The following is a 23,630-nucleotide window of genomic DNA, read 5'->3' on the forward strand; positions in this document are numbered from 1 at the left end:
ACCACTGTGCCACCGGGCCGGCCCTCAAATTTAAGATTTTTAAATGTGTTCACTTTATCATACGTAAATTTTACCTCACTTTAAAAAAAGGATGAAAAAGAAGGAAGGCATGGACAACCTTGACATAGGCTGCCAGGAGTCAAGAAAGATTGAGAGAAGCAGATTGTTTGCTTGCCACTGGGGGAACAGAAGCCCAATTTGAACAGAATGAGGAGAGAATGGGGCATGAAGTAGAGAGAGCAAGTACAGGCAAGTTTTTTAAGGAATATCAAAAAAGATAGGGTAGAACTTGGTGATAGGCTAACTCAGCAGAAGAAACATGACTCACCTGTGAATTAAACACCAAAAAACAGGCACCATGCTATGCAGAGGACTCCACCTTCCAAACCCAAATAAGATTAGGAATCAAAACCCCTACTTCTAAAAATAGGGAAATCAAGCAGGAGAGACTATAAGAGGAAAATAAGAATTCTCAACCCCATTTCATTTCAGACACCAATGGGACATTCAAGCTGCAGGGGAGTGATTTTTTTGTTACTATCCCTTAACAACATTATCTTGCATTTGCATAGGACTTAATTTCCAATTTTATACTCATGTTCTCACTAATCCTCACAACATCCCTCTTAAAAGAAGAAAGGAAATCATGGTTCACAGAAGTTAAATTGCTTGCACAAGGTCACAGAGCTAGGCACATAAACCCACATCTTCTAATTCCAATCACAAGACATTTCCATTATGTCACATATGCTTCTCTCTGCAAGATTACAGCCTCTCTTTAGTCCAGTCTAGCACACATTTTTATATCTGTGTCCCTCTAGAAGTCACCACTACTTTCAATGCAGCAAAAACCTGCAGAAACTGGGTCTTTCCAGCCATGGCCCACAAAATAAAAAGGGGGGGTTACGAATATCCAATTCTAGAATACCTTTAAATTGGTCATATCTTAAACTAGGAGCCTGAGCCCCAGGAGGACAAGAGGCTGCAGTGAATTTATGGAGCTTTAAGCACTGCAGCCTGGGCGGCCAACTCTGCAAGTCATCCTCAGAACCAACAAACGTATTTTACCACTGACACAGCCAGCACAGTACAAATATGAGCAAGCAGGCACCCCTACAACCAGGCACTTAACACACTTCTCAGCAAAATGCTTCCCCTAGCATTTCCTTTATTCTTATTCCTAAACATAAGAGCTAAATATTTTCGTTTGTGTGATCAGTCTTTAAAGGTTGCATCAACTCTTTTGCTTTTGCATAGTTATATTTCTTAAGTAGTTTCATAAAAGCAGTTATTATATAAATATGTTTGGTATGTTTGCAGAAAGGAATAACAATTCCAAAATAATACAAACCCTTAATATGCCATGTTCCTGTAAAATGAAATCTGCATATGAAGGATTAAATCATCTAAATTGCTGCTCACAAGTCTAAAGATGAACTAGTGTGTAGGACAGGAGACAAGGCATTACTAAGATATATTTAATTTTATTTTTTTAAAAAACCTTGCTTAAGAGCATACAATTAAATTGAGCCATGTTTCCAAAGACAGAGGTAATTAAGTCAGGAGATTCAGCAGCTGGTGGCATGGCTGCCTGATAGATTGAGTCTCGAAGACGCTGCCTGGGACATCTGGCCCCGAGACTGCCTCTTACCTGGATGCATCTGCTCCGTGCTGCTCCGCAGTTTGCTGTAGCCATGGCTCAAGGGCACCCTCTGGTAATGAGGCGGGGAAGAAGGAGGGGAAGCGAGGGGTGACATCGTGGGAGACTGTGTTTCCTGCTTCAAAGAACCAGAGCAGAGTTCAGAGGCGATCACTCAAGAAGCCTGGCGCTCTGAGCTGCAGTTATGAAGTATAACGCAACTCTACTGCTGGTGAGCTGGCTGATTTAACAAATGGAGGAAATGTTTTCGCAAAAACGCAGCTTGGTTAAAAAGCAGTACCTGAGGATTCAAAGGTCTCCCAGAGAATAGTCTCAACGGGGTTCAGTCACCTAAATTACTAAAACAAGACTGAAACACTTTCAGTTATGCCAATATTTTCCTTCAGGAAATGAAGGACGTTGATCACACGAAAGAACATTCATACTCCCCAATCTTGATCTCTTTGTGGATAAATTTTCATTCATTAATAAAGGCTCCTATTTCCTGGATTTACACTTATCAAGTCTTCTAGCAAATGTGGATATTAAAAAATATTTAAAATGATTAATGCTGGGGCTGGCCCAGTGGCGCAGCAGTTAAGGGTGCATGTTCTGCTTCAGCAGCCTGGGGTTCGCCGGTTCGGATCCCGGGTGTGGACATGGCACCACTTGGCAGGCCATGCTGTGGTAGGCGTCCCACATATAAAGTAGAGGAAGATGGGCACGGATGTTAGCTCAGGGCCAGTCTTCCTCAGCAAAAAGAGGAGGATTGGCGGCAGATGTTAGCTCAATGCTAATCTTCCTCAAAAACAAAATGATTAATGCTAAATATTCCTGGAGCTTATTATGCCAAAGTAAAATGCCAGCTTTTTCTTTTTTTACACCGAGATTGCAAAACAATTCATTATGGGCAAACCACTCCAACTAGCCCACTCCTAAACACTAGAATGGAGCCTTAACGAGCTACAATTTGAATCTGAACTCAAATGTGAACTTTATGTAGGACCCAAGGCAAGGTAAGCAATCTTACTCTATTACTGGGTTTCCTCCTTTTTTTAATATACTAATAGAGTGGTAACTTTGGAGTACCCAAGTAATAAGGAAACAGTACTTTTATCAACAGAGACTATACAGCTGCTCTTAGTCTAAACATATATATGCAATCTGAAATACTTATCAACTACTCTTCTTCAAGAAAAAGAAAAGAATATTTGCTTTTAACTGTGAGCTCACACCCACAGATCGGTTGGGCCTAGCATTAAACCAGGCTGAAGTGAAAGGATGGGTCCTCAATCATGCATCCAGGCAAGTTCCCAGGGCATCACCCATCCTCCAATAGTGGAATCTCATTCCTCTCCAAATGCCAGTGGGAACACATGCCAAAGAGTATTGACTAAAGATTTCTATACTCCATTTTACATAAATCCCTGAGGAACTAGTTTAAAATGTATCAGAACTATGAAAGCAACAGTACATGGAGTTATTTAACAGGACATACTACACCTCACTTAAATATAAAACTTCTGCAGCAACACCTCATATATCCAGCAGTATGGGTGAGCCACGTAAATTAGTTTTCTGACTTAACATCTGCCCTTTAATATTTATTGCATTTTAAAAACATTTTGATTCATCTTCCTAAATATAAGAAATCTCTTTGCCTTATAGAAAATACTATATCGAATATAATTTGACTTTTCTTATGACTTTTTGCATCTTTATTACAAGTATGAGCTTGTACCTTGACTCCCTCAGAGTTTACTAATGTGTAAGATTATTTATCTCTTCTTGATAGGCTCACTCTTCTGGAATTTTATACTTTTGTCTCTACCAATCACCACCTGACTACTGCAATTAGTGGTCTAATTTTAAAAGCTCATCCTCCCTATTCTTGTTCCTAACCTGCTAAATATGTAATAGCAGCATTTCCCAAGATGGCATTCCAAACATGCTCTCCAAGAAAGTAAATGCAGATTTCTAGGTCTCTTCATTACAGGACTTCTCAAGGCCTTTAATGTTCTAATGTGCGCTGTGAATCTCCAAGACTGAAGATGTAGCCTTTCCCCGAAGAATAGGATATGAAGCAGCATTCTCCAAATATATTTACCCAGAGAAACCTTTTCTCTAGACTTTTTTGGAGGAGGAGACCTATTAAAAACTCCTAGAAGTTACATTTCAAAGAACCTATTTGGAAATGCCAATTAGAGAAATCAGATAAGTGTGTTAAATCAATAGCCTTACTTTAGACACAATTCTACATTAAAGTAGGCTCTAAAGGGCCCATGGGGGGCTCATGGTAATTCCTATGCGTCAGCCTCTTGTTTTTGCTACAAGGAAACTTGACTGGCTCACTTTCAAGTCTGTAATTGTATCCCAGATGGTGAGATTTGCTGGAAGCTTGACAGCAGATATGAGGCACTGCTGCGTGGGGTTTCACGGTCAAGATCAAATGGACATGCCTGATCCAACTGTTTACCTGTTTATCCTCATCGTCCATTCTTTTGAAGGTATTTTTTTCCGTGATTAAATATGGAATCTGCATCTTAGTTCCATGCAGTTCAGCCGGGTTCCCAAATCGTATCTCACCATCAGTCTTTGACATCATAAAGCGAGGCAGCGGCAATTCTTTAGGACCAGAATCAGAGAAGCTCAAGTGAGACTTTATCTTAAAATGTGAAAAGGGGAACTCAATGGCCAAAAGATGAATCACTTTTGAGGAAAAATTCCAGAGCACTAAATATAGATTAAATTTTTATTTCAACACAATGAGGACTCCTATAATAAGGTCATGATAGAAAAATGCTACAGTTTTACCAAGGTATTCCAGCTTAACATTTTTAAATGCTGTTGAATCATCGCAGACCAAATTCAGGTTTTGGACTGATCTCCCACTTCCGCTCTTAGTCCAGCACGAAGAAAAAGGATATGACATTGTATAAATACAATATTAAGTGAAAAATGGTAGCAGGCAAAAACTTATACAATGCTTATTATATGCCAGACACTGTATTAAGATCTGCAAGTATTAACTCATTTAATCCTCACAACTCAGTAAGGTAAGACTATCATGGGCCTTCTTTTACAGATGTGGAAATAGACAAGAAGGAGCTAAGTAACATTCCCAAGATCACAGAGCTCATCTATGGCAGAGCTAGCTCGTAACCAGTGCCAAGTACTGCTGCCTTACAGTTTGCCTCATTCCTAGGGCAAACTTACTGGATAGAACAATGTCTTACCCTATGTCATTCCTTAAGGAATTTTCACATTCAATCTCCAGTTGTTGTTTCATAATGGAATAAGGAAAATGGTATCAAGTTAGAGCAGTCAGTCTAACGTTCAGCCAGATTCTACTGTTGAAATCATTAGCCACACTCACAATGTTAGAAAGAGCTGAAATGCAACAGTCTGATATACTTATCTTTCGAATTTCTGACAAAACTATTCTGAAAACAGTAATGATGCTTTGGCACACTTCTAGTTCTCAGCATAGCAAATCACGCACAACCACACAGCACAAAAGAACTCCAAAAATGGGCATAATATTATGGATTACGCATAACGATTTGCATCTGTATCCATTGTTCGGGATAATACTCATCAGTGTGCCTTTGTGCTTCCATCAGCTCTCTATTTCAAACACACAGCTGCACTTCCAATGATTGATGCTGTGCTAAAGCCAGAAAACATCTTAGCAACAGCAAGCAAGTATCCTAGCTCCCCAGGCAAAGAAAGCCCCTGGTTCTCTAATAACCACATCATGTTTATTTTTAGTTGCTATGTCCACATTTGATTCAAAGAAGTAGGCAAAATGACAAATCCCTGCGTGATCAATCAGCCAAGGGCCCAAGAGACACAAATAGAATTACCAATCTGGAAAATTAAACCAAGACTCTCCTCTAAAGAGAGGATGACCGCCATTTTTAATGTTTTAATGTGTCCCAACCTCAGCAGCTCTCCAGCACTCAAGGCAGAACAAGGGCTTCAAAAGAAAAAAGGCAAGAGAAAAGAAAATCTAGATTCCAAGTCAATCAAATATAAGCTAATCCTATGGTTCTCTTCTCAGAAAGGTATCTGTTTCGGCCCAGTCTGCAAAAAGAATGTAAAAAGATGGAATAAGATGATATAAAATAATTTGCACCCTGATCTGACCACGAGAGGATGACTCTACTTCCAAACATTATCTGAGGAAGTAAATGCTCAGCATTTGTAAGCTCCATGACCAGTGCCTTACTGGTGTTCAACAGATAACTCCAGGAACAGTGGAATATGAACACAGTATGATGAATATCAACTATTAGACTAGGGCTCCCAGATATCCTTCAGGACATTGTCACTTCACATGTTCTCCTTCCCTGGCTATGGCACTTCTCCAGAACTGTTTACCTGGGAAAGAACTTATCTCTCCCAGACAGCCACCAAATAGCAAAAGACAAAATACAGCTGAATTTCTCTCAGACTTTCTTTGGTTATGTGGTTTTAAATAACTCTCACTCAACAAAATCGTAACTAGACATAATAATATTCCTATCATTGAAAACTTTAATGAGGGTGCTAATTCCCTTCAGCTGTTGCAAGCTTTTAAAAAGTAGAAAGTAAAACTAGTTTGCAAATTTTCAGTCTATATGTTTTTTCCTAGTCATACATACACCAAATCCAATAGTGAAACTGTATTAGAAGATTAATCAATAAAGTTTGTGCTATCCAGTGTTGTATGTCAAGTAATCACAGGAGAAGATCCATTTGTAGTAGTTGGTTAGAATCTTTTCTCCCAAATTGAATTTAATTAACACACAGGAAACAAATTAAGAGTTCAAATTAAATGTTTATAGGGGCCAAGGAGACAATGAGTACAGCCATGCAAGGCAATAATTTGTTTCATAATGGTATCTTAAGTTGTATTCTTTGAACATAGAAATGCTTTGTATATTAAATATAAATGACTATTTTTCCCTTCCACAAAGAAAACTGTCTCTTTTTTTAAACATCTGATCTTCTAAAAGGTAAAGCAAAAATCCTATTTTTCCACGTGTGATGGAGACATGAATATAAGAAACACTTCAATTTCCTCAATCCACTAGAAAAAACAAAAGCAGCATAAATGTAACAACAAATGGCAAATGACAACAGAGAGGGTTGGGGCTGGGCAGAGAGCTCGTGTCTCATCTAAAATGGCAGCTGCTGTTCACTGTCCTTCAACACTGTCCACTAGAAATACAGTTGTCCCTTGGTATCCGTGGGGGATTTGTTCCAGGACCCCCTCAAACACCAAAATCCACAGACGCTCAAGTCCCTTATATAAAATGGTGTATTTGCATATAACCTACACACATCCTCTTGTATACTTTAAATCATCTCTAGATTACCTATACCTAATACAATGCAAATGATATGCAAATAGTTGTCATACTGTATTGTTTAGGGAATAATGACAAGGAAAAAAGTCTGTACATGTTCAGTACAGACACAACCATCACAGACCTTTAAGGTTGGTTAAACCCTTGCATGCAGAACCTGTGAATATGGAAGGCCGACTGTATAATACAAGCCACACACATAATTGTAAATTGTGTAGTAGCTACATTACAAATTTTTTTTTAAGTTAAGAAGCCAGTCACAAAAAGACAAATACTGTATGATTTCACTTACACGAGGGATCAATAAATAGTGAAACTCACAGAGACAGAAAGTAGAATGGTAGTTGCCAGGGGTTGAGGGGAAGGGGAATGAGGAGTTGGTGAATGGGTGCCACGGTGTTTTGCAAGGTGTGGTGAAAAAATTCTGGAGATTGGTTGCACAACAATGTGAATACACTTAACACTACTTAACTGTACACTTAAAAATGGTTAAGACATTAAATTTTATATTTTTTGTGTGTATGTATGTGTTTTATGTGTATGTTATCAAAATTGTAAGTAAAAAAGGACAGGTGAAATTAATTTTAATAAATTTTAACCTAATATCATTACACGTAATCAATATAAAAATTATTAATGAAGGATTTTATATTCTTTTTTCAGACTAAGTCTTCAAACTCCCACGTGTATTTTACCTATACCATAGACCTCGATTCAGACACGCCACATTTCAAGCACTCAGTAGCCACAGTACTACGGCTACTGGCTACCTAGGAGAGCAGCACAGCTCTAGCTGATGGCTGCCATGAGGGAATGTGAACCATTGTGGCCAGAAATCTGGATTTTACTAACAAATATTATAACATTAAATGTCAACAACTAATTGATTTGTTTCCAAATTATGTAAGGAGCATTTTACATGGAGGGATAATTTACATATATAGATCTTAAGTGTACCATCTGAAGAGTTTTGACAAATGTATCTATATGCACACAACCAACATCCAAATTAAGATAACATTTCCATCATATAGAATTCTTCTTCACATCCCTTTCTAGTTAATCCTCTCCCCTTGTCCCACTCAGGAACCTCTGTTCTAATTTCTAAATCCATAGATTACCTTTACCATTACAGAATTTCACATAATGGAATAATCCAGCATTTATCCTTGTGACTAGTTTCTTTCACAACATTTTGTCTGTGATAATCACCCAATACATTCTATGTAGACACAGTTCATTCTTTTTCACTGCCATGAAATAATCCATTTTTATGAATATATTGAAATTTTTTAAATCCATTCTCCTGTGATGAAAATTTGGGTTCTTTCCAGTTTGGGGCCACTGTGAATACAGCTGCTATGAACATTCCTATGCTTTTTGAAGGACATGAATTCATTTATACTGGGGACATACCTATGAGCCAAATCCAACCTGTTGCCTATTTCTGTACAGTCTGTGAGTTAAGAATAGGTTTCACATTTTTGAATGTTTGAAAAACACTGGAAGAAAAATATTCCATGACATAAAAATTATATGAAGTTCAAACATCATTGTCTATAAATAAAGTTTTATTGGAACACAGTCATGCTCCTTTGTTTACATATTGTCCATGTCTGCTTTCAGTTCAATGGCAGAGCTGGGTAGTTGCAACAAAGGCCATATGGCTCACAAAGCCTAAAATATTCACTACCTAGCCCTTTAGAGGAAAAGTTTGCTAATCCCGGTCTTACACAATGCAATGGTTAAAGTGAAATGTAATCTTACTAAAACAATAAAGTTGCATTTAATGGAAAAATATTTTACAGTGCTTGCGTTTATTTAAATTTTAAATAATTAAAATTCCTCAGTCACACTAGCCACATTTCAAGGGCTCAACAGCCAGCCACATGTGGCTAGTGACTACCATATTAGATAGCAGAGTTTACCTGATTTTATTCTCACAACAACTCTACAAGGCAGGTACTATTGGTATACCCCTTCCCCAGGTGAGTTCTTTGAAGCTGAAAGAGATTAAGAAACTTGCCTGAGGGCACACAAATAAAAGGTGATGGAGCAAAGATTCAAAATTAGAAAGTCTATTGCTGGGGCCCATACTCTTAGCCACTAGGCTACACTATCATCCTGAAAATTAAAATATTCTTTCTATTGTAGGTTTGAATATTCAACATGGAACTGGCATTTCAGAGCTGGAAAATAGTCTAGAGAAAATCTGCTAGAATATCCACATTTCACAAATGAGGAACTAAGCCCAGGAAGGGGAAGGTGGGCTTTGCCTTAGTCATGCAGCAATATGGTGGCAGAGCTACGACCACAACAACACTCTTGGCTCCTGGGGCTCCCTTCTCTTCCCATTACTTTTCATTGCCTATTCATTTATACCAGCTACTTACAGGTTAACAAAAAGTAATGACATAATGTTCTATAATTCCAAAGTGAAGCCATCGCCACACATTTTCCTGTAGTTACTCTGGAAAAAATATCACATCGGTCATATCAACAAACATGCCCTGAGTGCCCACAATACCCCACAGGGATTACCAGATCCTCCTCCCTTCCCCTTAGGCAAGCTTGCACACTAGTGAGGATGACAGACAAAAAAGTTGTCAAGTCTGTAAAGGAATACTTAGAAACTCTGATAAATGCTATGAGGGAGCAGATCCGGAGAGACAATAAAGCTAAAGCAGGGAGGGGATTGTCACACAGAAGCATTTCCTAACAGGTACCTCCAGGATTACCTAACTCCCCAGGGATATGCACTTTTGTTTTGACTTACTATTTACTCCTGATTAGGCATTTTACAATTCTGTAGGGGTAGATATTAACTTGTAGAAAACTGTTAGCTAACAAATAATTCCTATCTAATAGCAATGCAAATAAATTTCATCTTAGAAAAGAGCATAATAACCAAGCTACAGTTTTATTGCCCTGTTGGGTATTAATCAATTTTATATGTAATCTAGCAATCTTATTCCAGCACTCTTTCTTACCATCACTATAAATACTTCTGACTCTCCTATACTTTCTTGAACCAGCTTTACTTTACTATATGCTGGTTCCTTTGTTAATTAATTAATAGACAGGACATACTTTACACAGGATGGTGGGAACAGTCTCTGAATCCTGAAAGATGAGGAGGAACAGCCATGGGAAGGGGAAGGGGAATAACAGACTGATTGGAACCCAAGACCTTGAGATAACATAGTCTTTCCTGCAGCAGGAAAGAAATGGTCCAGAAATGCCTAGAAGGCCAGCGAGGCTGAGGGACAGATGGTAAGCAAGGGGGAGAGGTTTGAGATGAGGATGGAGAGTAGGCAGGGACTAGATTATGTAGGGCCTTACACATCAGTATAGGGACTTTGAATTTGGTACTATGTACAACAAACCACCGGAGGGCTTTAAGGAGGAGGACAAAATGATCTGATGGATATTTTGAAAAGACTACTCTTACTGCTGTGTGGGAAAAGAGACTGGAGTAGAGAAGAGGTCAGGAAACCAATGACAAAACCATTGTATTACCCAGGTGAGTGGCTGAAGATGGCCTGGTCTAGTAGGGGCAGAGAGATGGAGGGAACAGACAGTGAAACTGGAGCCACACTGCCAGGACCTTTGATGGATTATGTTGGAGAGTGAGGCAAAAGGGTGAATCAAGGATGACTTCTAGGTTCCTGGCCTGAGCAACTGTACACGGTGGTGACATTTACCAAAATGGGAAAGGCTAGGGGTTAGAGGTTAACACACACATACACACAGGCACGTGTCATCCATGAAGTAAGGGTATGACTCTTAGAGAAGTTAAGGATGGACTCACAACTCCCTGCGTGTGATGGGACTACCATAGCCTATCAGATTAGGTTCTCAGAGAGCATTCTCTTTGGCCTTCAAGGTTTGTGTCATCAAACATTAAGCTAAGAGATTTCAAGCAACAAATTGGAAAATTCTAAGTGGGGGCTCTAAGTTTGGCCCAATCTTGCCCTCATTCTTACTCAACATATTCTGACTGCAAATAACTTTTATTTAATAAATCTTTAAATGAAGGAAGAAAATTCAGAATTAACTCTGAGTATACTTAAACCCTCAGAGGTAAAAGGCAGTGTCAGGATTTATAAAATACAACTGAGAAAGCCTTATATTTGTGAAAAAGTGCTAATCTTTTACACAAGTGATAACTTAGACAATCCTTCCCCTCCTCCGCCCCACCCACCCCGGGGATATTAAGGGGTAGATATGAGTACAAATCAGGTAAAAGACTTCAGTCTAACTTAAAGTAAGCAACAAAAGTGTCAAAAGTTTATCCTTGTATACAACAAAGGAGTTCTAACTTTTCCGGAAGATAAAATTGGAAGATACTACAGTAAAACTTAATGACCCTTTACAATTGAACGGAAACTATCAGTGATTAAACTAATCAAAGCAAGTGACTGCTATGTCTTGTAGCAATAAACACCAAATCTGCCACTGAAATAACACTCCTTCAAGAAACCTATTTCAAGGAACCAAATTATGTAATACCAAGCAAGGGATGCCTTTTGGGTCATATTTTTTCACCATTTGGAACATATTCCATGATTACAGATTACAGTCAGCACCTTACTAAACAGGAAGAATAATCAAGAAGAGGCTACTTTGCATAGCAATGAAGAGCCTGAGAACTGGAGGCTGAGCTCCTGGCTCCAAACTCTACGAACCTTGCGTCCTAAGGAAAGTTACTCAACGTCCTAAACTTCAATCTCCCCATCTGTAAGACAGGGATAAGAACAGTACCACAGCAGAGGCTGCCAGTGCTCACCATAGCCAGTTCTCCTCTCCTGTAATGCACAGGAGAGAATTACATCTCCCTCAGTCTGCTCTGCAGTTTAGCAGATCCATGTGATAAGTCCCAACGCACTGTGAGCAACAGTAAAATGAGTCACATCCAGACCAAAGCATTTAACTGCTAGGGTGAGACACTAGTCCTCTGTTGCAGCAATTATGGGAACAGGTGCTGTGTTGGAGGTGCCACAAGATAAAGCAGTCAGGATCACAGAGCCAACACATGGAGGGCAGCTGCCCTAGAGGGTCACCCTGATCCACTGCAAAGCAGAAAGCAAACCTTTGTTTTGTTAAGGCACTGAGATTTCGGTGGTGTTTGTTATCACAGCTTATTCTAGGCAATGCAAACTGACACAAATACCTAATTGAGTAGGATGTTGTGAGTACTAAATGAGACAGTGCCTGGCACACATGCTAAGCCTTTAATAAAGATTAGCAGGATGATCTAATGATGGTTAGTGCAAAAGGGGTTTGTTTTCCACAGTCAAGCTACCAGAATCTTCTCAGCTATTTGGAGTTGTCCTACAAGGTTACCATGGACTAACCATAAACCCTGAACCCTACTCACAGTCTGCCAGGGACTTGACAGGAGAGGAGACAGTTGAGTGGTTTTTATCTCAAAATGAGGAAAAGGAAAAAGTTCCTACATGGCTGTGTAGACATACGAAAGTAATTTGTATCAAAGTGAATTAACAGAGGACCTCAGCACATCCCTTGAATAATCACCTTCTTCACACAGATTTATAAAACCAATACTGAGACAGTATAAATGATGCTAAGAGTTGGGGACTTTGCTTCTGGTTTAAGCTGCAGAAAGTGCTCAAGTATACAGTGGGTTGTGGCAGGGACGGCAAGATAAGAAAATGTTAAATCAAAACTTTGAGAAGATGCCTAAATTTTGGTAGCCCCACAGTACTTAATAATCATCAGAATAGTGCTTCAGGAATTGGGGAATTAAAGGATGACCACATGTAATATGACTGGCAGAGACAGGGGAGAGAGAAAAGGGGAAGTTTCACTCAAACTCTCCCAATTACCCATCCCCTTGTCCCTAACAGAGCCTTAAATGACATTATAGATTCTGCAAGTAAAAATTAAACTGAATCTTATTATTTTGCCACAGGCTCTAGAATTCTCATTCCCATTGCTTTCTGCTAAGAACAAAATCTATTTTAACTGCAAGTCAGCTAAAAGGAACTAATCTCAAGCCATTCTCTGAATTTTTTTCCCCATTTAAAAAAGAAACAAGAAACCAAGATACCTGCTAAGTTTTCTTATTTTACTTTACAGAAGAGTTGGAGAAGCAAGGAGAAATTCCACAAATGCTTATAGAACAGGCCTTAAACCCATAAAAATGGTTCTCATAAACAAGAAATCTGTCATGGACAAAAAAAAAAACGTGTAAATGGGAGATACTTACCACATTTAATACTCTCTATCCGCACAGGGAGGCCAGATTGTGCTGCAGCAATTAATTTCAAGGCAACGTAAAACTGTGTCGGACCAAAATAACCAACTCGCTTGGCACCACACAGTTCTGTGATCTGAAAACAGACATGAAAAACAATGCTAAAAACGTCATTTCATAACAGGAAAATGAGACAAGATCTATTATGAAATCTCAAGGATTTCACAGTGTAGCTAACCAAAAGTCCCTGGAGAAACTATGTGTACACACTGGTCGCTTTCTTTTTCCTCCAGTTTACAGGGAGGTTTTCAATTCGGATAATTAAATTCTACCTACTCGTGATGTTTCAGGACTGAGTGATTATTCCTCCTCTCTCAAAGACAAAAATAAAAGTGACAAAGGATGGCTGTTACTCTTCTTACAAAAGAAAATGACTTTTTCAGGGGGTGGATTCTAATGTACAAAGTCTACAAAGTCACTGGGGTGAAAAGAGAACAGATTAGTCATTACCACTACTTGTGGATTATCCTAGTTGATCGAAATTAAAAGTGAATTATTTTCAAAGTTCTCAGGCAAAATGATTTGCTAAGCATTAAAATTACATCTTGAGTGCCCACTTCAGAGAAACAAAAAAGAAATACTATACACACAAATATTTTCAACATACTGCAATCTTTCATTTGCAGACCTTAAACTAACACATATCCTATTGGTAGTTTAATAACAAATTAAACATTCAATGACTTTTTAAAAGTTATTTCAAAATAATAGATATTTGAAAGTTCAAATAATAGTAAGTGGGGGTGAAGAACTAAAAAGCACCCCTCACTTTCTATGCCCCAGAGGAAAACACTATATTCTTCTAGAAATGTTCTATGCATATATATATAGCACACACCTGTGTTTTTCCTGTTGTCTATTCAATACTTTATACAAATAGAATACCATATATTATTTTGCAACTTGTTTTTCATTTAGCACTATCCCTTGAATATTTTTCTCTATCGGCACAGTTAAAATTACCTCATTGTTTTAACAATTGCCTAGTATTCTGCTATAGAGATACACCATGGGTTTTTTTTTTTTAATTAGCTGGTCCTTATGGATGGGCTTTTAGATTTCCAATAACTAAACACCAGAAGTGCTTTCAAAACAAACTATAAATAGCCATTAATTAATCTTAAGAAAATTCCTATAAAAATTCAACTTGGATGTCAGCAAAAAATGGCGGACTAAGGGCCTCTAAAATTCTCTCTTCCATCAAAGCAATGATAAAATTGACTAAAATGGACAGAACTCTGGAAATTAACCAAAGGCTTGCAGCAATCCAGGGAGTGTTTATTCAAGAAAAACAGCTGAATCTCAGGAAGAACAGTGGGATTTGTGGCATTTTAATTAGCCTTATTCCCATTCTCCTCCACCAAAACTCAGGGTATATTTACTGCATTGCAGGCATCGCCAGTCTGCACTCACATGAGAAAAGCAGCCTGGCAGCGAAGGGAGGGGGCAGGACAGGGCTGAGATTCTTGGATGTGTAGATTAGTGTTTTTCATAAAACTGGGGTAGATGTCAGCCATTACTTCTTCAAATATCTTTCTGTCCCTCTCTCTCTCTCTCTTCTCCTCTGGTACTTCTGGTATTTCCAGCAGCCCACAGTCCATCTCTCCTAGCCCTAGTCTAGGAGCTGGGGTTGACGGGGTGGGAACCCTGTCTTCTTGGTTGTTCCCACCAAAAATAAAGTTTTCACCATACCAAATCAGCGGGAGAGGGGAGGGGAGCAAGTAGAGGCTCAAATGCTGCAGATTCACTGTTCTCACCAAGATTTAGTAGATGTTCTTGAATAAATGTTTCTCCATTTGCTATATGTCCTCAGGTCAATTTCCGGAGACTTTAAATGATTATTTTTTATAATTTTTACCAGTTAAGAGGTTGTTTCACTGGAGAGAGGGTCTGCTGAGTTTCTCACACTGCCATTCCAAAAGTCTTAAGCCTCCCCAGATTCATTCTTGAATGGAGAAGCAACAGGATGTTATGGTAAAGAGAACAGCCCTTGGAGTAAATGACTTGGGTGCAAATCCTGGCCCTAGCACTAACCAGCTGTTTGTATAAGCTAAGGAAAGTTACTTAACTCTTGTGCCTCAGTCTCCCCATAAGTGTAAATGGGGATAAAACTGCTTACCTCCTGAGGGCTAAAGTAGCAGTGCTGACAATAGCGTCCATACAATAAATGCACCACTGTCTACTTTATTGGTCTTATTTTTTCCCCACTCCAGCTGCATATTAGAAAAACCTGAGGAGCTTTTGAAATATACAGATACCCAGGCCCCACCCCCAAAGATTCTGCTTTAATTGGCCAGTGGTGTGGCCCAGGCACAGGTATTTCTGCAAAGCTCTCAGGGTAATTCTAATGTGCAACCAAGGTTGAGAATCACTGCTCTTTGAGTGATCTCATTCTCTCTCCAGGCTTCAGTTACCACCCAAATACTAATATCACCAAATCACTCTCTCCAAATCTAACATTTCAGACATTTCAGGAACTTTTCCAAAACCCTACTGGACATCTCTGCATGAACACCCTAAGCCATCTCAGACATGGTATCAACAAACCTCACTCATTTGCCCTTCCCCACGTATCCCTGAACCTGCTAATCTTTCAGCAGCCCTCACCTCAGTTGCTGACATCAACCATTCCATATCCCAAATCAGAAACTTTATCTTCAACACTAACCATATCCAACTGATTCTACCGCAGAACCATTGCCCAAATCAAGGCTATCTTCTCCTTTGCCACTGCCTTAGTTTAATCCTTTCTAATGTCATTTGGCTATTGTGACAGATTTTTTAAATAGAATTCACGCATTTAAACATATAGGAACAAATTTCTTGTTTAACTTTTTTCTTTTTTTTACTTTATTCCATTAGTAGTTGTTGTTCTCTCAACAAAAAGGGCAAGCACTGAGAGAGGTAAAGAATCCGAGTGTGACTTTCAGATAATAGTGTCAGTTTTCCTCAAGTAAGCAAGTATGCATCAATACTTATGAGAATCTGTTTCTAGAAGAAATGTTGCTCTTTGAAACTTAAAATTTTTTCCACTAATTTATATATTTAGCTTTTTAAGTATAATATTCATATAGAAAAACATAATACACATACAGAAAAACATACAAATCAAAAACGTACAGCATATAGTTAGATAGGTTTTCATAAATTGAACTACGTAACTAGCACCCAGATCAAGAAATAAAACATTACAAGCCTTCTAGAAGCCCCCCTTTGCAGCTCATTTCAATCACTACCCACACAACATTTTCCTAACTTCTACTACCACAGATTAGCCTTGCCTGTTTCTGAACTTGATATAAATGTAATCATAGAGTATGTACCCTTATGTCTGACTTCTTGGTTCAATGTTGTTTGTGACATTTTTCCAAGTTGTTGAATGAAATTGTAATTCACTCATTTTCATTGTTATTCAGTACTTGTGTGCATATATCACAAATTATCCTTCTGCCACTGGACATTTGGCTGGTTTCCAGTTTGGGTGTATTCTGAATAGTGCTGCTCTAATATTCCAGCACGTCTTGTCAAAATATGTGAAATGGAAAACATTAGAGTGAAATACATTTCTCTTTGGTTTACACCTAGGAGTGGGAATTTCTGGCTTACCAGACATGTTTATGTTCAGCTTTAGCAGACATGGCCACACTGCCACCATCAGTGTTTGAGAATTCAGACTGCTTCACGTCCTTGCCAACACTTGGTATTTTTCAGTTTTTTCATTTCCATCATTCTGATGAGAGTGTGGTAGTATCCCATTGTAGTTTTAGTTTGCATTTTCCTGAGAACCATGAAGTTTAGCACCTTTTCATATGATCATAGGTATTAGGTTCTGAAACTAATACCAACAAGTGGAGGGTGGGTTTCCTACACAGCATCAAGTAATTCTCCTACACAAGCTGGGTGTCTAACAATTCAACTCAATTCTGACACTATCTACCCAGAAATAGCATCAGATTCCATAGGTTGAGGGCTCAGTCCTACAAGACAGCAACTCCACCCACTTGAGACTCCAGTTGCAAGTCTAGGTTGTCACCTATGCTTCTGACCCACTGGCTATAAATCAGAGGTTCCCATGACCCCCTCCTCAGGACCAATTAATGTGCTAGAGCAGCTCAGAGAACTCAGAGAAACACTTTACTTACCTAGATTACCAGTTTATTATAAAAGGATATAACTCAGGAACAGCCAAATGGAAGAGATACATGGGGCAAGGGATGGAGAAAGGGCGAGGAGCTTCCATGCCCTATCCAGGTGCGCCATTCTCCCCAAATCTCCACGTGTTCACCAACCTGGAAGCTCTCCAAATCCTGTCTTTTTGGGGTTTTAGGGAGGTTTCATTACATAATCACGATTGATTAAATCACTGGCCATTGGCGACTGATTCGACCTCTAGCCCCTCTCCCCTTCCCAGAGGTTGGGGGGGAGGGCTTAAAGTTCTAATCCTCTAATCATGAGGTTGGTTCCCTTGGCGAACAGCCCCCATCCTTAGGTTACCTATAGGCTTTCCAAAAGTCACCTCATTAACATAACAAAAGACACCTTTATTGATCTTATCACAGGAAATTCTGAGAGTTTTAGGAGCCTTGTGCCAGGAAGGGGGTCTAGAGCCAAATATATATTTATTATAAATCACAGTAGGCCATTTGCATGTGACTGATTCTCTACTAAGCTAAGTTCCATGAAATAGGGAGATGTGTGTTTGTTCATCAGTTCATTCCTTGCCATATTGTTTGTGCTTAATAAATAGTGGTTGAATAAATAATTTTCCTGAACCAGTCTCTCTTCAGCTCCTCTTCCAATTCTGGATCATCCTCCATAGTGCCTGCATACTCTTCTTTTTAAAAGCTGACAATACTGGGGGCTGGCCCTGTAGCCGAGTGGTTAAGTTCGCATGCTCCACTGCAGGCGGCCCAGTGTTTAATTGGTTAGAATCCTAGGTGCGGACATGGCACTGCTCATCAAACCACGCTGAGGCAGCGTCCCACATGCCACAACTAGAAGGACCCACAATGAAGAATATACAACTATGTACTGGGGGGCTTTGGGGAGAAAAAGGAACAAAAAATAAAATCTTTAAAAAAAAAAAGCTGACAATACTGTTCTCATGCTTAAAAACATCTCAGCCTGGATCCTCACCACCTCGAGACAAAATCCTATTCTCCTTAGTCTGACATTAAAGTCCCTTCACAACCTGGCCCTGAGCAGCTTCTCTAGTTTCATCCCGTGACACACACAATTCTGTAGCTGCATTCAGTTTCTCCCACTTTTCCAAATACATCTTGCCCTTTTACATCTCTGTATCTAGTGCACATGGTGCAAAAGATGGAAAACTAAATAGTCCTGAAGTCAAAGTTGGTTTTCAAGGAAGAAACTAGTTAGTTTTATAACTTTGAGCGATTTGCCCAAAGCCTAATTTCCTTATATGTAAAATAGGAATACTGCCTCCCTCACAGGACTATTGTGAGGAAAAAAAAATTAAATAATGTACTAAATGAACCCAATACAGTGCTTAGCAATGTTCAATAATTGTTGTGTTCCAGCCCACTCACCTAAAACTGGAACATCCTCCCTCCTCACTAGATTTAACTCAAATGGTACTTCTCTGTAGCTCCTTCCCAAGTCCCCAGGTATAGCTTATTTTCCCAGGGTATTCTCAGACTGATGAAGTGTCTATAAATGTCCATCACATGATACACTGTCTTGAATTTGCTTCCAAATACAGTGCGGCGGGGGGTGGGGGGGGGGGGCGGGTAGTATGGTGAAACAAGCACCACCAAGAGTTGAGAATTGTTGGAGGTGGGTGATGGGTTCATGGGGGTTCATTCTCCTACTCTGTACTTTTGTACTTCTGAAAATCTCCAAACTCAAGCTTTTTAGCATCTATTTCAGCACTTATCACATTATATTATAATTATCTGTTTATCTCTAACTCCCATTAAAATGTTTCCTCTCCAAGGGCAAGAGGTAACTTCCATTCATCTCCTAGCACAAGGATAGCCACCCAGGATACAGTCAATAAATTCTCAATCAAGTGAATGAACCAACTCTCACAAATAAAAAGCAACTGAGTTTTATAATACATCCCTTATTGTGAATAAATTACACAGCTTCAGATACATGCTGGCCTGTACATGAGAGAAAAAAAAACACCAACATCATCAATGTAGTCCAACATCAATACAGCTGCCTTGCAGAATAATTCCTAATATTAAGAAATTGTAATCCTTGATATGTGAATTTAACAACTATATTTCAGTCAGTGTTAACTTAGTATCAAGTTAACCTTCAGTTATCCCTTTACCATAACTACCACATAGAACTAGAAAGCTCTTAACTAAATGTGACTGAAATTGCTGCTAACATATCCACTATGGTACTTTGAGACTAACACCCACATCTGACATTAGTAAACCACCGCATTTACCTTGGAATCTGTCCTTTGGTCGCATACAGCACTAAAATCACTGTTCTGTAACCAACGCAGAATATACACACATAAGCAAGGTAAGCCCATAGGTCACTCTTCTTGCTCTTTGTACCCCAAACCTCCAAGAGACGTACTAAGAACTTTCTGAAATACTGAAGCCTCAAGGAAGATGTAATTATAAGCCTTTGGAACTTACATATGGAGCCTCCTAAGCCTGAGACTTTTCAATCCAAAAGGCAGGTTAGTTTTGTAAGGTTTCTTGTTTATCAAGGTTCAATGTTCTAAGTCTAAATTCTCCATGGAAAAGCTCTAAATTGCGGGTACAAATGTTTTAACGCAATCTAAAGAAAATAAGGAGGTGGTTTATCCCAGATACTCAATTAGCAGGAGGTATTTTATATAATTGCTTCTTCAAACAGTCCAAGTTGCCAAGCTTTTCTCAAAATAAAGAAAAAAAAGGAATAAATTCCACTCCTCTTCTTTAGTCTAAACCCCAAACCTGGAACACTCTCAGCTGGATCCACCTTAGGTTACACATTGTGCAAATTTCTAATACAGAACAAGAACCTATGGACTAGTGTTTGTTTTCTCAGGTGGAAGGCAAGAGATAAAAAAAAAAAAACAAATGGATGAAATAAACTTCTTTACAGCTTACAGATGTACACTAAACCATCGGGGGACTGGATACGAATCAGAAAACTTCACCGACCGTTTGGGAGGAACCTGGACAGAGTTCTGGAAGAAGATTGAAGGCCACTAAAATAGCTTCCCTCCTACCTAATTCTGAAAGATTAAGTGACTGTGCTGAGTAATCAGTCCATACACGTTCCAGTTTGCCTGAAATAATACTTTCTTTCCTAGCTGAAATGTAATAAATTTTCAGAACTGTTCAAAGGTCTGAATAAGCTTTTCTCTTTCAAGTATTTTTAAAGACTTCCTTAGAAAGATTTAAAAATTTAAAAAGTCTTGGTGGGAGGGGTTAAAAGAATTCTACAAGAGCACCAGTAGACTCCTATTTTCTATTCTCTCTCCACTGCAGCTGACCAAGTTCAGACTCTTTGCTCTCCCTCAACTGCTTCAAGTCCTGCCCCGAGACTCATGCAACTTCACACACCATCTTCCTCCATGACATCTTATTAAAACAAGCTCACCTCCAACTCAAATAGGCTTCTAGGACTCCTCATTCTCAGACTCCTGAGCAGGGTTTTTGAGGCCCTCCCATCTGGCCCAAAACTACCTTTCTGAGAACCCTGTGCCTATTTCCTCCCAACCCTGCATCTAAGGCTTCAGCCACTCCAGATGCTAACCAGTCTCTCAACACATGAGGGCCATTCAGGCCTCTGGGCAGCTGGTGTGTCCCCTGCCTGGAAGCTGGATTTCTCCCCACTTCTTTACCCTCCAGGCTTCTTCTTCAAATCACCCTAAGACCAACCTTATCTTTGAAACCTTAGTCACTTCCATATGACTTTCTGCATTCCCGTAACACTTTTCACTAGCTTTCTATCATATCACTAGCCATGTAATATAGCAAAATAGATATTTTGGTCATTGTATCCACTGTACCCCATATTTCTTTCCCCTACCCACCAAGTGCCCAGTACAAGGCAAGAGTATATCATTTGTATCCCCGAGGACTCATAGTTTATGATGCTTGCTATATATTCTGTTGCTCAATCAATGTTTGTTGAATTAGTTTTCACAGCCTATAGTAGGAGAATCGTTCTTCTTTCTCTCATCTTGTAATTACTTTTACAAGTGACTGCTAAATTCACTTTAGTCATCTTATACTATATAGCCATAAGAGTTCTGCAGGAATATAATAGAATATTAACTTCTCTGTTCCTCTCAGCTCAGCCAGGAGGGACTGGTTAGGGTGAAAGCATGAGGAAAGGCCTCCACCATGCTTTATCCTGGCCCTCTGCCTTGTAGCTCAGAACACATCAGTGGTGCTCTAGCCACTCAGTGCTCCAGAGATTCACTGTAGGCTTCTTCCTCTGAGCCTCCTTCTATTCAGCACACCCCCAGGGGATGTCAGCCCCCAAGTAGGCACCCTCAACAACAGAAATATAGAGGACAATTTGAAGTACATGCTTACAAGTTGTACCTCAGCCTCTCAGGAAACAGTTGAAGAGTCAGGTCAACTATCCTACCTTTTCCCTTCCTATTCATTTATACCTTCTAAAAATCACAAGGGACTTTCAGTCCAGAGGGACCTGGGTGAGCCACTCAAGAAAATATGAACCCTCAAATCCAATTACCCAACATTAGGTACCACAGTACATGCCTAAACCAAACCACCACACTGTTAAAGAGCAGAGAGACATTCAGTGCTTAAGCGTGATTTCAGAGAAGCCTACTAACACCTGAAAGTACTTATTAGTTTAAACTGTATTAGGCACCTCCCCATTGAAAGCACTGTGCTCAGTACTATGCTAGGAAGTGAGCAGCACTAAACAAAACAACTTATTTTCTTTCTCTCTCTCTCTTTCTCTCTCCTCCCTTCCTTTCTCCCTCCCTCCTTCACCCCTAAATACTTTATTATTCACCTCCCAAGAACAGGGATATTCTCCTACACCATCCCACCATCACCACACCTCAGGAAATCAACATTAATAATATTGTCATACAACATACAGTCCATACTCACATTTCCTCAATTTTCTTAAAAACGGCCTAAATAACTGGATTTTCTTTTTCCAATACAAGATTTAATTAATGTTCATGCATTACATTTTTATCTTATGTCTCCTTAGTCTTCCCCTAATCTAGAACAATCCTCCTCGATTCTTCATGACACTGAATCCTTTCAACAGTTCAGCGAAGTTGTCCTGCAGAATGTTCCACGTTTTGGATTTGTCTGTTTCCTTGTGATAACATTCATGTCCAACATTTCTGGCAAGAACACTCACACAGGTGATACTGTGATATAGTAAAAGGTACACATCAGTGAAGGGCACATAATGTCAGAACATCCCACCACTGATTACCAAGCTTGGCAATTTGGTTAAGGTGTTGACTGCCAGATCTCTCCATTCCAAAAACATGTTTTCACATGGTACTTTGAGACCATATGAATATTCCATCCCCTGACAAATGGGCTTTTGAATCTGTTAAATACTAATTCTAAGTAAGTCTAACTAAACTACATCAGCATCTACAGAACTGGAACCATAATGCAAAACCACAACAAAGATGGGGATATTTATTCCATAAGATAGGTGTCACTACCTCCAGTTTATGCACAAATAAACACCAGAACTCAAAAAGTTAAGTGATGTGTTCAAGGTCACAAGTTCAGAACCAGTACTCAAACCTGCATGTGCCTGGGTCCAAACCTCATGATCTTTCCATTACATCAGGGGTTGGAAAACTAATGTTCATGGACCAAATTTGGCCCACTGCCTGGTTTTGTATGGCCCATGAACTGAGAATGGTTTCTACACACGAACACTTGCAATCAATTTGATAAGGAATACTCTGAATTCCATTAGGTAAAATGTTATCCCAAAAAACAAGAATTCCATGCTTCTTACTAGTAGACCTGTATTACCAAAAAACTGTACTCAATTATTATTATATTTTGAATTTTACCAATAAAAAGTTTGTGTAAGTTTGTTTTCTCGCTTGTTATATAAATACCTAAATAATACCCTCAATTTTGCCTCTTGGCCTACAAAGCCTGAAATATTTACTACCAGGCCCTTTGCAGAACGGGTTACCAACCCCTGCATAACAAAACATTGCCTCCATGAGTTATACTTTACATCCTTGCGAAGACCCTCAACAGCCACACAGAAAGGATATTTTCTGGAAATAATCGGCTACACTAAGTAAATGCCAACTTAAAGAGTGAACACTTCGTTGGAAAAACATACCAGTATTCACCTCCATTTTCCACCCATTTCTATATATTTCTTTAAAATTTTAAGA

The 23,630-nt window shown here is 39.2% G+C and overlaps 1 protein-coding gene across 8 annotated transcripts in view; it reads right to left on the minus strand.

The window, feature by feature from the left end:
* The window catches only part of REPS2 (RALBP1 associated Eps domain containing 2), a 192,497-nt gene that overhangs the window by 127,653 nt on the left and 41,214 nt on the right, over window positions 1–23,630 (minus strand). For 6 of the 8 annotated variants that reach the window (XM_046673862.1, XM_046673859.1, XM_046673864.1 and 3 more), the window contains exons 2-4: window positions 13,226–13,349; window positions 4,116–4,264; window positions 1,652–1,778 (exon numbers count right to left, since the gene is read on the minus strand). In XM_046673862.1, coding sequence (XP_046529818.1) covers window positions 1,652–1,778; window positions 4,116–4,264; window positions 13,226–13,349 — 400 coding nt within the window. The remainder of the gene's footprint in view (window positions 1–1,651; window positions 1,779–4,115; window positions 4,265–13,225; window positions 13,350–23,630) is intronic. The other 2 variants (XM_046673858.1, XM_046673865.1) reach the window with 2 other exon arrangements.

Source organism: Equus quagga, chromosome 10, assembly GCF_021613505.1.
Source record: "Equus quagga isolate Etosha38 chromosome 10, UCLA_HA_Equagga_1.0, whole genome shotgun sequence".
Taxonomy (NCBI): Eukaryota; Metazoa; Chordata; class Mammalia; order Perissodactyla; family Equidae; genus Equus; species Equus quagga.